Genomic DNA, 12,531 nt, shown 5'->3' on the forward strand with positions numbered 1-12,531 from the left:
AACGAGTACAAGGTTATATGGGTTTGATTTGCGAACTTTTTTGGTTAATGTATGCTTGTGAAACAAAATTCTTTAGTGCTTGCTAAAAAAAAAAAAAAAAAGCCTTCGTTGCTAGAGGCATTACTGCTGTTGGCAGGACATTTTCTTTGGAACCTCCATCCACTGACAATGAATTTCACTTGTAATTGGTTCTAAGAAAAATATTTATGTTTAGAAAAATGATTGTAGAATATAAGTGAACTCTAAAACATTTGTGGTCTAATATAGGTGATCGGTAGTGAGGAACACCAATCTATTGTGCAAACGTAAATTTGATAATAGAAAAACATGAGTTTTTTTTTCGGTTGCCCAAAAAGCATGCAGCCCATTTTCTTCTTTACATGAGTTGTTCTTAATAATCCGGGCCCATATTCACGAAAAGATCTTACGTTAGGATTGTTCGCAAGATAAAATTTCAGCCAATCCTGATGCTGGACTTATTATCGGCGAAGGCGACTGGTCAACAACAAGACACTTATTAACGGAACACTTTGTTAATTCGGCCCCTGGTCGCTTGAGCAGTAGTAGTCTTCGAAGGGCCGCATTTTGAGAATGATGAAGTTAATTTAAGAATGTTCGTTCACCTATAAACAAAAATTGCACTGTAAGGCTAACATGTAAGAAGAGAACGTTTGAGTAGAGTCCAGACGTGAAAAGTCAAATGTAAGCGCAGAAGCAGCGACACGCCTCTACGAAACTGTCACCACTTGTCAAGCCTGCCCACATCCATGACGTTAATTAGTTAAAGTTCGTCCAAGCGAGCATAAATTTATAGTTTCCCAAGCGAAGGAGCAGGTGGGAGCCGCTTTCCCGTCAAACGGAAGAAATAATTGTATTCCTCTGGCGTAGCTTCTACTTTCTCTACTCACGCTAGGGGTCGCACAAAAGTACGAAGGAGCAGTACAAACCTTTGCCTTTGCGTCTGCTGCTGCGGAAGTCTCTGCAAAAGTGAGAAAGAAACAAAAACCATATTGTTAGTTTCCGTCTTGCTTCGGATAGCGTAGCGCGCGGCATTCAAGAGTCATTTGGGAATGAGCTCTCTCGCCGAGCTAATGCCTTTCTCCACGTTTCAGTCTCTTGATAACCAAACCAAGAAACGCTTAACTTAATGTGATATTAAGCTTTACGGGAATACAATGCTTGATTACAATCACGGCAAAATTGAAAAGAAGATTGCTTTGATGGCCTAGACGCTCAAACACAAAAAGGATCAGAGCCGCCTCTTCCAGCGAATGCGCCGGAAACGGAATGAAGTAGAGAAAACCGGGAGGTAATCAGAAACATTAACAGGATCTGAAATTTCTGTTTTGTTTCTTGAACTAATCCTTCTCCCTTGTGATGATGCCTAGAAGTGCTTAATGCGAGAACATTTTTTTCTCTTTTCACCTGTTGTCAAAATGAATGAGCGTATTATGCCTCCCAAGGTAAAAGTCTGTCGGCCTAATCGCTTGTGCTTTCAAGTATCATTAGGATGATTCGTTCTAAATATGGTAAAATAAGAAAAAAAGAGAAAGAAACGGGACACCAGAACAGCCAACTGATGCGAATGGTATTGTGGTTATATTTGCACTCTGTACCAGCTTAAAGGAAGTTTTCAAGGGAAGGAACGCGGAATTCCGAGCACATTGAAAGGGAGCGTCCCAGCTGCGAAATAATTAATTTTCCCACGCTGTGTTCCACGAACAGCTGCAAATTTGAACCGGTGAACTGAATGAAAGTGTGATTATAGCAGTAATTAAATCCGCAACAAATTCAAAATGCCGTGCTGTCATATTTTAGGAAGCCGATTGTTTCAAAGACACATAGAAATTTCAGTTCACAAGTGTGCCATCCTGTCTTTGTGAAGTCAAAGTAAACTACAATGGTGAGCTGCGCAACAAAACGAGGAGTGTAGCCGATCACTGAGGTAATATGCCGTAAAAAATGAGTAATGCCAGTAAAACTCTTATTCTTCGCGTATGGAAACTTGGCATATTTCCCTTAGCTGCAATACTTTCTCTTATTCAGTCACTCCGGGCAACGGATTTTTTTGGCCAGTACTGCTGGCAAGTCACGACTTCCTACATGACTTCCATATATAGATAAGCAGAAATACTTGTAGATGTGAGGTAATTTCAAAAAGAGTAATACAGTGCCAATTCCTTGCTGCGCATTGAAATAATTCTTAACAGTATGTCGGGAGAAATAGGATTCTTGAACCAGATACATAGGGTGACCTGCATTACTTTTTCTTTTCAAGATCAACGTTCGCTATAGTGAATTTTAGTTTTGTCAAATACCTTCGCAATGATCTTTGTGGTAATACTGTTCTTCATTAATGAGATATAGAGGTCACTTCACTTAACCTGCAGCCTACCGTAAAGGAATGCTTGGAGGGTGAAGGCGCATGAGATCATCCATGTAGTCTTGCAATAACAAAAAGTCCCTCTTCAAATGCCGTTGCCTTTCAAAATTGGTCAAACCTGATCACGAAAATTTCTAGTATTCACTGAAAGATTCCATGCTGTACTTCCACTTTCGTAGCCGTCATTTAATTTTCCGTATAAATAGCTGGTTTGCAGAAGTTAACGCTCACCACGGGAGTTTTCTTCAGGCTAAGTAAAATTCAGGCTAAATAAAGCTAGCATTTGTGGCAGGTGACCATCTATGACGGCTCTACGCTTAAAGCAATAGATGGAACGTGGATGAGCTTATAGTTAACAGAGAAAAGTATTTTTCCGAAGGTTGATCACCGTAACGGTCGTCTAAACCACAGAGCTCGATTCCCGGCAGTTGAGCGTGCAATGCATACAGCTAAGCCGTTTGACGACGGGCGCCAACAACATTACTCGGCGACTCCTCGCAGTTGCTGTAAACCCTTAAAAAGTTTCTCAAACGACGCGGCAGAAGGTGGAGAAAGCATTCAGGAAAAACAAGTTTGGATCTTCGGAACGAAGCCAAACACTGACCTTTCGTCAGCCATCTTTGAAACGGAAACGCCAGCAAATAGGGCAGTCCACGCGCCGCAGCGTCCTGCATTTTGTTTCCTTTTCCGCTGCACCAATGACCAGCGCCCAGTGAGGAACTTCGCGAGAACTCTCGTCGGTCTCTCGGAGGCACGAGAAGAAAAAGGAAAGTGGCGCAGCGCTGCCGTCGTGTTTACGTGGACCGTACGCAAACGCGGTGCTGGTGCCGGAACACGTGCCGCGCCATTCTCCACCCACGAGCGCGCTTTCTGCTCGGAAGCCAGAACTCGGACGCGTCCGGCACGAGCGAGGACCGCACGTCAAGGGCAAATTCGTGAGCGGGCCGCATTGGCTACGCGTCTGCCACCGGGCGTGACCCTCGCCGCTAACAGAGGCGAGGCCACGCTAAAATTTGTCTTGCAGGCCACGCCCAGTCGAATACAGTCCACGGGAAGAAGCGCTAATATGCCTTTAAGCTTTCACTCACACCGTGTTTCACAGCAGGTACGTGTTTTGGAAGCACCTCCACCCAACAGTGACAGTTTTGCACTGTGTCGAGGGAGTGATTGAAATAATCAGCTGAAACAAGAAATGCCCAACCTATTTTCCTTGTGCATTTTTTCGGTATATAAGCCCGTAAGTTGTACGTGAGCAGTAACCAGCAGTAAAGCGTCCGGCGTTATCGTGTAGTAACGAGAAGACGCAATTGGCTGCCGCTACAATCCTGACGCCTTTCTCCATCGAATCTGGAAGCGTATAGCTGGGGCTGCTACGTAAAGCCTCAGTGCTTTCTTTCTCAGAAATGCCAAAACTGAGGATGTGTCACTGCACCGGCATTGTATGGAGATAACGCACCAGGCATGCCGTAAGCCATCCACGCTGTCTTAGCAGTAGAGTGTACGTTAAGATGTCTAATTACCATTAGCCGAGAATTGGCGAACGGGGTACGGTGTGGGCCCACCTTTTTTGTCAAGAGTCCTGGGCGGACCTTTGCCCGTCGCGCGCTTGGACGGCGACTTTGGCAAGCCGGTTTTCTTTTTCACTGCTTCCGCAGGTGGCGTCGGTTCAAGTTCGGAAGGAGCTGCCCCGTCGGTGGCCTCTTCGGTCTTTTCCTCGGACACTGTTTCGGCCATCGGCTTTTCACTTTCTTCGGCAGCCTCGGAAGCTCTCTTGCTTTCGTCTCCAGCCTCTGGCTCAGCTTCGGCGGCAGTGGCTGCTTCTTCACCACCTTGGTCTTCAGATGCCTGTTCCGCCGTCTCGTCCGCACCCACTGGCATGTCAGTGCCAGGCTCCTCAGCTTCTTTTTGAGCAGCTTCAACCATTGTTGTTGCTTCTTCACTTGCCTTGTCGCCAGACTCAGGTGCTTCGTCTTCTACCTTTTCTGGTGTGGCTTCATCTGTAGGCTCCGGCTGGGCTGCTTCTTCTTTGACTGCTGTGGTAACGGGGACTTCATCTGTCTTTACGACTTCTTCCTCGGACGCTTCCGCTTTGTCTTTGGTTACTTCTGGAACGCTTTCCTGGGGCTCAACTGCGGTGGGGGCTTCTTCTTGAGTAGCCGGTTCTGGAGCGCCGGACACTTCAGAGTCCCCGGGTGGCGCCTTCGACGGCTCTTCTTCAGATTTACTTATTATTTCTTTGTTCTCTGGCTCTGCAACAGCGTCCGAAAGTTTCGGCGCCGCAGTTTCTTCGTTTGTTTTAATTTTGTCTGGCTTTCCTGGCTCCTGAGGAGGGAGCTCTTGAACGTCGAGTTCCTCTGGTCCCCCCTCTGCCTCCTTTGGCACGTTCTGACCCACTTCTTTTTCTTTCGGCAAGGTTTCCTCGGTTGTCTGTGACGGTTCTTTCTCACCGACACCCGGCTCAGGAGAAGCCGCGGCTTTGGACGTATCTTTTGCTGAGTCGACTTCGTGGGTGCGCTCCGCTTCCTTTGACGGCTTGTCACTCTCTGCGGTGACGTCGCGAACTTGCGTGGTTTCTTCCTTAGCCGGTGAAGGCTCGCTGGGTTCCTGCGTCGCGTCGTGAGGGGCAACCTCTTTGGCGTCATCTTCCTTGGCGACACGCTCGACCTTTTCTTCAGTCTTTTCGTCTTGCTTGTTGGGACTGGCGGCAGCTTTCGCCTTCTCGTCCTCTCGTTCTGCACTATCCTCTCGTGGAGCCGTTTCGGCGACCTTGCTTTCTTGTGGAGGACCTTCAGTCTTTACACTTGGCGTCGTGTCCACTTGCTTCTCGAGCTCATCGGCCTTTTCGACTTTGTCAGCTGGTTTCTCTACTTTTTCGGGTGCTTCTGCTTGTTTCGTAGTAGGAGCGGAGGGAGGTGCTTCTTTCGCTACTTTCTCTGGCTTCTCTTCTTTGGTGACCTCTTCGCTAGGTATAGCCGTGTCTTTCTCGGGAACTTGCGCCCCTGGTGGTTCTGCCCGCTCGCCTGCTTTCACATCGGCGTCGAGAACATCCCGCGATTCGTCATGGGCTTCTTCGCGCTCGACGTCCGGCTGCGGCGTTTTGGCACCCGGTTCGAGTTTTGTTTCACTGGAGCTCGGAAGGCCGCTCGCGGCGCTCTTCTCGGTCTCTTTAGCGACAGACTGCGGTTCACTGGCTTCCGGTTCTTTCACTTCTGCCCTTTTCGGTGGAGCCAAGCCCTCCACCTCGGCGGGGTACAACTGCGCCCTGATTGCTTCCTCGTCTAATACGTCGTCTAGCGCGGCGCTGCTGGAATACGCTTCCTTGGGTGCGGACTCCTTTCGTATCGCGTCGGGGCGCACCGTGTCAGTCGTGCCAGTGTGGCACGCCGTAGCTGGCATAATTGATTCGGTCACTTCTTGCAGCCTCGCTGCCTCCACGGGTCCGTTTCCTTTTATCGTTTCCGCCGGTTGTTCGGCCATTTGCGTCTTTTGCTTGTCTTCCTCGGCTTGTTTCGGTTCACCCTTTCCCGAGCTAGTCCGCGATGGCACCTCGTACACTGGCGGTGGCGGAATGGAAGATTTTGGCCTCGTGTCGTCAGGTGTGGGCTGTTTAGCATCTCCAGCGCCATTCGCGGAGGGCTGTAAACTCGCGCCGTCCCCGCCGGGACTCGCGTGTTCCTGCGGAACTTTAGTGCCGGCGTCCGCGACAGATTTACACGTCTCCTGGGGCAACACTGCCCCGTTAGATGGCTTCCCATTCTCCGCTTTGCCTTCGCCAGCCTCAGCAGCGCTCGAGGTTACTTTTGTCGATTCGCTGGGAGCCGCTTCCGAAACTTCGCTACTAGCTTCCTCCGGCCGCTTTTCTTCCCGAGTTGCACCTGCTGTCGGGGAAGCGACTGCGTCGGCAGTTTTGGCACCGGGCTTCTCTTCCGCCATTCCTTGGGGCTCTTGGTCGGTTTGCGTGGACGCGCCCTTCGCGCCACCTTCTTTCGCTGCTTCCACTTCTTTGGCAGGTTGCTTGGCCACGCTGCTATCACTCTCGGGCCGCTGTTGCTGCTGTTTCTCTTGCGAAGGCACTGCACCGTCTCGATCGGCCGCCGGGGCCGACGGAGGCACCTCACGTGATTCCTTTTCTGGTCCCGTTCGTTCTGTCTTGTCCTCCATCACAGGCTTCTTTTCTGGCACTTCGGTGGAGATTCTCTCTGGCTCGGGATATGTGCTCGGGGCGGCGCCGGACGGCTGCTTCTCGTCCGATGGAGGGGGTTGACTCTTCGCGGGAGGCACAGGCTTTTCGCCACCTCCGGCGTCGCTCACTGAGGGCACCGGCGCAGTCCGCTCAGATTCGACGCCGGCCTCCCTTGCTGGCGCGACGCCGCCTTCACGAGGCTTCGCCGGTTCCTGAGTCGCTGAATGTCCGTTTGCGGCGCCGCGCGCCGCAGCAGGGTCCACTGTCTTCGGGAGGAGGTCATGATGTCTCTGTGCTTGGTCGTCCGCAGTCGTCGAAGGCTTGGCACTGGCGTCGGCGGACGCTGTATCGTCGCTTCTCGCTGCTGTCTGGGCGGCACTCGGCTGGGACACTTCCGCGGCGCTAGCCTTGTCCATGCGGCAGTGGTGTCTGCGCGCAATGAGGACACGGGATACTTTTCAGAGCCCGAAGCTGCAAATGACAAACGCGGGACACACTTGGCGGAAGTCGAAGAAAGTGGCACAGGCTTTGCTGTTTTATACAAGAAAAGAAGGAAACATCTGGAAACAGTTTTCTTTTCTATATATAGCGTTTGTTGCTCCGCATACCTCTCTGACAAAATGACAGGTTCTTGGCTACTTGACATGCGTTTCAAAAATGCTCGCTTTCTCTATAGCTCCCCTGTTATCACTTTGAATATATGGTGTTCCTTGTTTTATTTTTGCCTAGACACCGTACGTGACTTTACGGCGTTGAGGTTTGAATTCACCGAATTGGTGATTTTGTAACGCACGCTTGTTGGTTTCGTCTCTACCTCTCTCACTCTTTCACGCTATGGTGATTGACCAGATCGCGTTTCAAGCAGGTTCGCCTCCCCGCACCTATAGAAAGCACGCGGAACGCGTCAAACTCGTTGTAATGAATTAATTGAATTATGAGGCTTTACATGCCAAAACCACGATCTGATTATGAAGCATGCCGTAGTGGGTCACTCTGGAATAATTTAGGCCACCTGGGGTTCCTTAACATGCGCCTAAATCTAAGTACACGGGTGTTCTCGCATTTCGCCCGCCTCGGAAGTCGAACCCATCGTAATAGATCACGACGCAGACGACGATGAAAAGTGTTGTCCAACATTGAGTTCATGCTCGACAAAAATAAAACCTGCTGAAACGCTCTTGAAGAGGCAAGGAATGTTTGCAAATTGCGTTACAATTGTTAGACAGAAAAAAATGAAATCATTGGACCGTATACGGGAAGGTTTCACTAGCTTGTAGACGCTTTTAACCAAAGATTGCACGAAATGCCTTGGCGATTTACTATCCACCAAGCCTCCACGTGTAAGGCTAGTTCGCGACTGAGCGCAGTTCATAGTATCTCGACCCTGATTGCGGAAACATCGCCGATAGTTAACATGGTAGCTACCACTACATAACGAACACTTTTTCCAATTGTAAAGCTGGCCTAATTAAACGGAAGGCATTTTCTACCCACGGCTATGGCGTTGTGGCTGTCGAGCTCAAGGTTGCGGGTTGGATCTCGCCCGTGGTGGCCTCGTTCCAATGTGGGTGGAATGCCAAAACTCCTCATGCACCGTGGATAGGGTGCACGTTAAAGAACTTCAGGTGGTCAGAAATAATTCGGAGTCCCCATCATTGCATGCCTCATAATCATATCGTAGTTTTGGCACGTTTTGGCACACCAGCAGTTAGTTTCTGATTTCCTAAATGACTGACGGTGCAGCCACTTTTTAAACCTAACACACACACTTAATTCGTTGTGTGAGACGGAAAATGTATAGACGTGACTCGAGCTGTAAAATACCGTTCAACATTCAGATGATGATGATAATGCTGACAACGATGAAAACTTCGATGTAATGATAATCATGACGACGATGATGATCACAAAAAAGTGGTATTAAATCACCATATAGGATAGGCCAATAATCAGCTGGCAGTTTGATAATAAGAAGTTGAGTGAACAAAGAAAGAAAACTGATCATTAGTGAAACAAAGGAGTGTGCACGTGACATAGTAGTCAGCCTTGTTAAGCGTAAAATAAAATGTAGAAGTGGGGGGAACTATGAGAAAATATGAGGACAGCATCCCAAATCTTGAGCGCGAATTTTCAATTCGTTTGAGAATTATGATTTCAGAATTTTAGGAAGAGAAAGAACTTATGTGGGATATGATAGGGAGTCATTGAACAGGTAACGTGTGGCAGTTTCCTTGCTTCGCAGAAGTAATCGCAGATGGCTAGGCTAACGTTCCCATGGCCAAAAACCAGTACTGACTGCTAGCATGCACGGTTCAGAAAGTGGTTTCCGGTGATACCGTTAGTAGGACATACTTGTGGCGCAGCGAAGCACACTTAATTTTGGTTAACTCACTCAATTATGCTTCTTGGAGTCTGTGGATTTCTGAGAAAAGGTAATAAAAAACGAACAATAAAACTGTATAAGTTGATAACTTTTTTCCCGTACTCTGCCCTTATAATTAAGGCTCACAAACCAAGTGGTCGAAAATTAGATTAATTCATTGCGAGAGGTTTGGTTGATTTGATATAGCCAGCCCGCCCGGCGGTCCAGCAAGCTACCAGGTGTAACTATTAGGCGTAACGCTGAAGTCGAAAGTTTGACGAAATCGTACATGTTCGGGAAGGATCATAACGAAGACAAAGAAGTCGATCAAGGTGAAGAAATTGTTAAAAAATTAACGTTTCGTTCCTCAAATGGGAGTCTTGTTGTAATCGATGAACGTGGCTCCCTTGTGAGAGCCTAAATATGAAGTTTTTTAATAATTCTTGATCTTAATCAGCGTCCGTTTCGTTTTATTCTTGTTACCCTTACGTTCGCCGTTTATAGTTTTTGGCAACCTGGTTTACGCTCTGACAAATAATTCAGAGTATCTTTAGAGAGCCTGTATATTAAAGAGTGCGGAGGGAGCATAGTGCATGAAAAAATAGCCAAACAAAAGACAAAAAAAAAATAATCATTGATACATAATGTCAAACAGCTGGACTGAGCGATTCATTTTCAGCAGGCGCTCAGCCACGGACTCTCCGAACGTGTTATTGAAGACAAAAGGGATTTACCGACTACAACTTCAAAAAAAGAAAAGAACAGCTGAAAATTTTCACGACTTTCAGGTAGCTAGGTGGCCTTAGATTCCGCATTATATTTATTACCCTTTATAACCATGGCAACTCACACCACCACTCTCATTGCCTTGCAGAAATTTTTGTGAGATCAGAAATATTAAAGCGTTTCGTTCCCCACGAACGCTATAGCAGATTGAAATCAATTCACCGAAACATAGTCGCATAACCTGTAACACACTTGAATCTATTCTTATTGGTGCAGTGTATTGCTCAATTCTTATCAAGAATATGTATCTGTTGACGTCCAGCCTGCTTAGGCTTCGTGTCTGCAGTATTTTATAAATAAATGAATATTAATGATAGAATGAGCGATGAAATTTGAATGTGTTCATGATAAATTTCCAGAGTACCATTTTCCTACGCTTTCCCGCGTATTGAGGCTTTGAATACGCTGTGAAAGAAAATTGGTTCAAGTAACACTAAGAATGGGAACACCGCTCAATGTGTTTCGTCACATAGAATTCTGCGCTCATCCGCAGTTTATCAGGGTCGCACTTCCACACAACCATTTACCCATCTTTATCGAAATTAAATGTGTGCCTTCTGTATTTTTTCTTTTCGTTCGAGTTCACTGCCGACGAGAGATGAAGATACAAGCTTTGATGATATACTGGAGATGTTAGCCTGGCTGTTCGCCTGGGATGCTACTCGAGTTTATATATGAGGTATTCAGATCCACGCCCCTATACGACAATTGCCTAAGGTTGGTAATATCGATCACTGATTAATCGATTAAACGCATCCCGCAGAACGATTAATCTTCATCGACGTCCTCCTTTCATACAATGGGCCTAATCGACTGGACCTGTTCGGCTATTCGTTTTCGAGAATTTGACAGGGCTGGCGCGAAAATTTTGAAATCGTACTGGTGTGGCGGCGTACGAGTGATGACCGTGCGACTGCAGTAGAGCGGCTGTCGACTGCATTTTTTCGAGTCCGGAGTGATGCCGAGCCGAGCGATTCCCCTTTCTTACCCCACACCGCACACACCACCCCGCCGCCCGAAGCCGGAGGCTTAAAATGCCCTCGCTATTCAAGGCGTACTATAGAAACCCAGTCGTTGATCATCGCGCCACTCCCAGTCTACCAAAGATGTGTCCCAATATGCGCTCCGGCTTGAAGTATGTATTTCGCATAGCGATGGAGTTCATGTCGCGCTGTAAGCGTACCCTCTGAAACGTGGCGGTGGATTGCGCCACTAACCTCTTCTTATATTACTTTGCCAAATGTCCCACCTATCTTTAAATAACACCAAGAATTCCCAGCATCACGCTTTTTTAACCACTATTGGGAACTTTGTTTTTGTACGCATCCGTTTCTCGTCTTCACATATTCTACCACCAAATTTCCAATCGCCTCTTACTAATCTCTATTGCGGACATGTTTACTTTCCCTCTGCTATCGCTGAACCCATGGGCTCTTGGGAGGCCAGAGGAGCCTAAACAGATCACTGGGCAGATATATTCAGTTTCTAATAAAACACGTTCCATCGTTTCCCTCGTCGAAGAAATGATCTGATTGTTTTCGGTGTTCCGGCGAGCATTAACGAAACAAGACAGGATATTGAAGAAAACGTGTTGAAGGGAATATTTTCTGATACTCTTGGCGTCACTATTTCATAGGGGGAGCGCATTCACAGGATTGGTCATAAGAAAAAAGAGGGACACAGACCAGTTATTATGAAGTTATATGACTATAATGAAAAAGCAGTCATATTCAAACAATGCAGCAAACTGAAATGGACCAATTACAGTGTCTCTGACGACTACTCTCGGGAAACGGCGCGAAAAAGGACATTGCTTTGGCGGTCAGCGCAAGAAGAAAAGCGCAATGGGGCAAAGATTAAGCTGCTCCGCGATAAACTTTTTATCGATCGTGCCGCTTATACGTGGGATTCGCAGTCTAACACGCGTGTGAGGCTTGCGAGCAACCAAGATGGTGAATCGCTCCACCGGGACAGACGTGACCAGTGTTAGACCAGATTACTGAACGAAAATGCTCGAAGAAAAATACCTTGCCTCACGCTTTTAAATGTGAATTCTCGCAGTTTACTCAACAAAATTGGTAATTTTAACTGGCTTATAGAAACTCACCACCCTTCTATAATTTGTGTGACCGAAACTTGGCTCAATAACTCAATCTTAGATGAAGAATTTGTACCACCTGGTTATTGCGTCTTGAGAAAAGATAGATCGTCCGGTCGCGGTGGCGGTGTGGCCTTATTTATTAAAGACGGCATCGACTTTTCTTTGCTACCCGAGCTTCCAGAAACTGAGTCAGTTTGGTGCAAAGTTAATATTTCCTTCTCAACGTTAGTTATAGGTGTTATATATCGTCCTCCAAATGCCGATTACAATGTGTTTCCTGCTCTGAATGATGATATCGCAGCACATAGATTACATAACTACAAAATGGTCTTGTGTGGGGACTTCAATTTGCCATGCATAAATTGGGCTTCACTCGTATCGACTGGTCACGACAAGGTGCAGTGTGACTTGCTCATTGACATAGTAGTTTCTTTCGATTTCTCACAAGTTGTCCACTCTCCTACGCGTGATGACTCTTTACTGGATCTTGTGCTTTTGAATGAGCAGTTGGTTAAATGTGGGTTCGAATGTGAAGTCGGTGATGGTCTGTCTGATCACAAAGCAGTCGTTCTTAAATTTAATATTGCACCTGAACGCAAAAGACCAGAATACAGGATGATTACTGACATCACTCGTGATACTTGGTGCTTTGGCGTCACATTTTGATGATGATTTATTTAGTAGTGAACACTGTAATATTGACATGTTGGTCGAGC

The 12,531-nt window shown here is 47.1% G+C and overlaps 1 protein-coding gene across 2 annotated transcripts in view; it reads right to left on the reverse strand.

Moving 5' to 3' along the window:
• Positions 1-12,531, reverse strand: part of LOC126530907 (uncharacterized) — a 105,317-nt gene that overhangs the window by 25,991 nt on the left and 66,795 nt on the right. The window contains exons 2-3 of one of the 2 annotated variants that reach the window (XM_050178233.3): positions 3,946-6,995; positions 948-979 (exon numbers count right to left, since the gene is read on the reverse strand). In XM_050178233.3, coding sequence (XP_050034190.1) covers positions 948-979; positions 3,946-6,982 — 3,069 coding nt within the window. In that variant the 5' untranslated portion in view covers positions 6,983-6,995. Of the gene's footprint in view, positions 1-947; positions 982-3,945; positions 6,996-12,531 lie in introns of both variants that reach the window. The other variant, XM_055070857.2, reaches the window with a different exon arrangement.

Source organism: Dermacentor andersoni, chromosome 5 (genome assembly GCF_023375885.2).
Source record: "Dermacentor andersoni chromosome 5, qqDerAnde1_hic_scaffold, whole genome shotgun sequence".
Lineage (NCBI taxonomy): Eukaryota > Metazoa > Arthropoda > Arachnida > Ixodida > Ixodidae > Dermacentor > Dermacentor andersoni.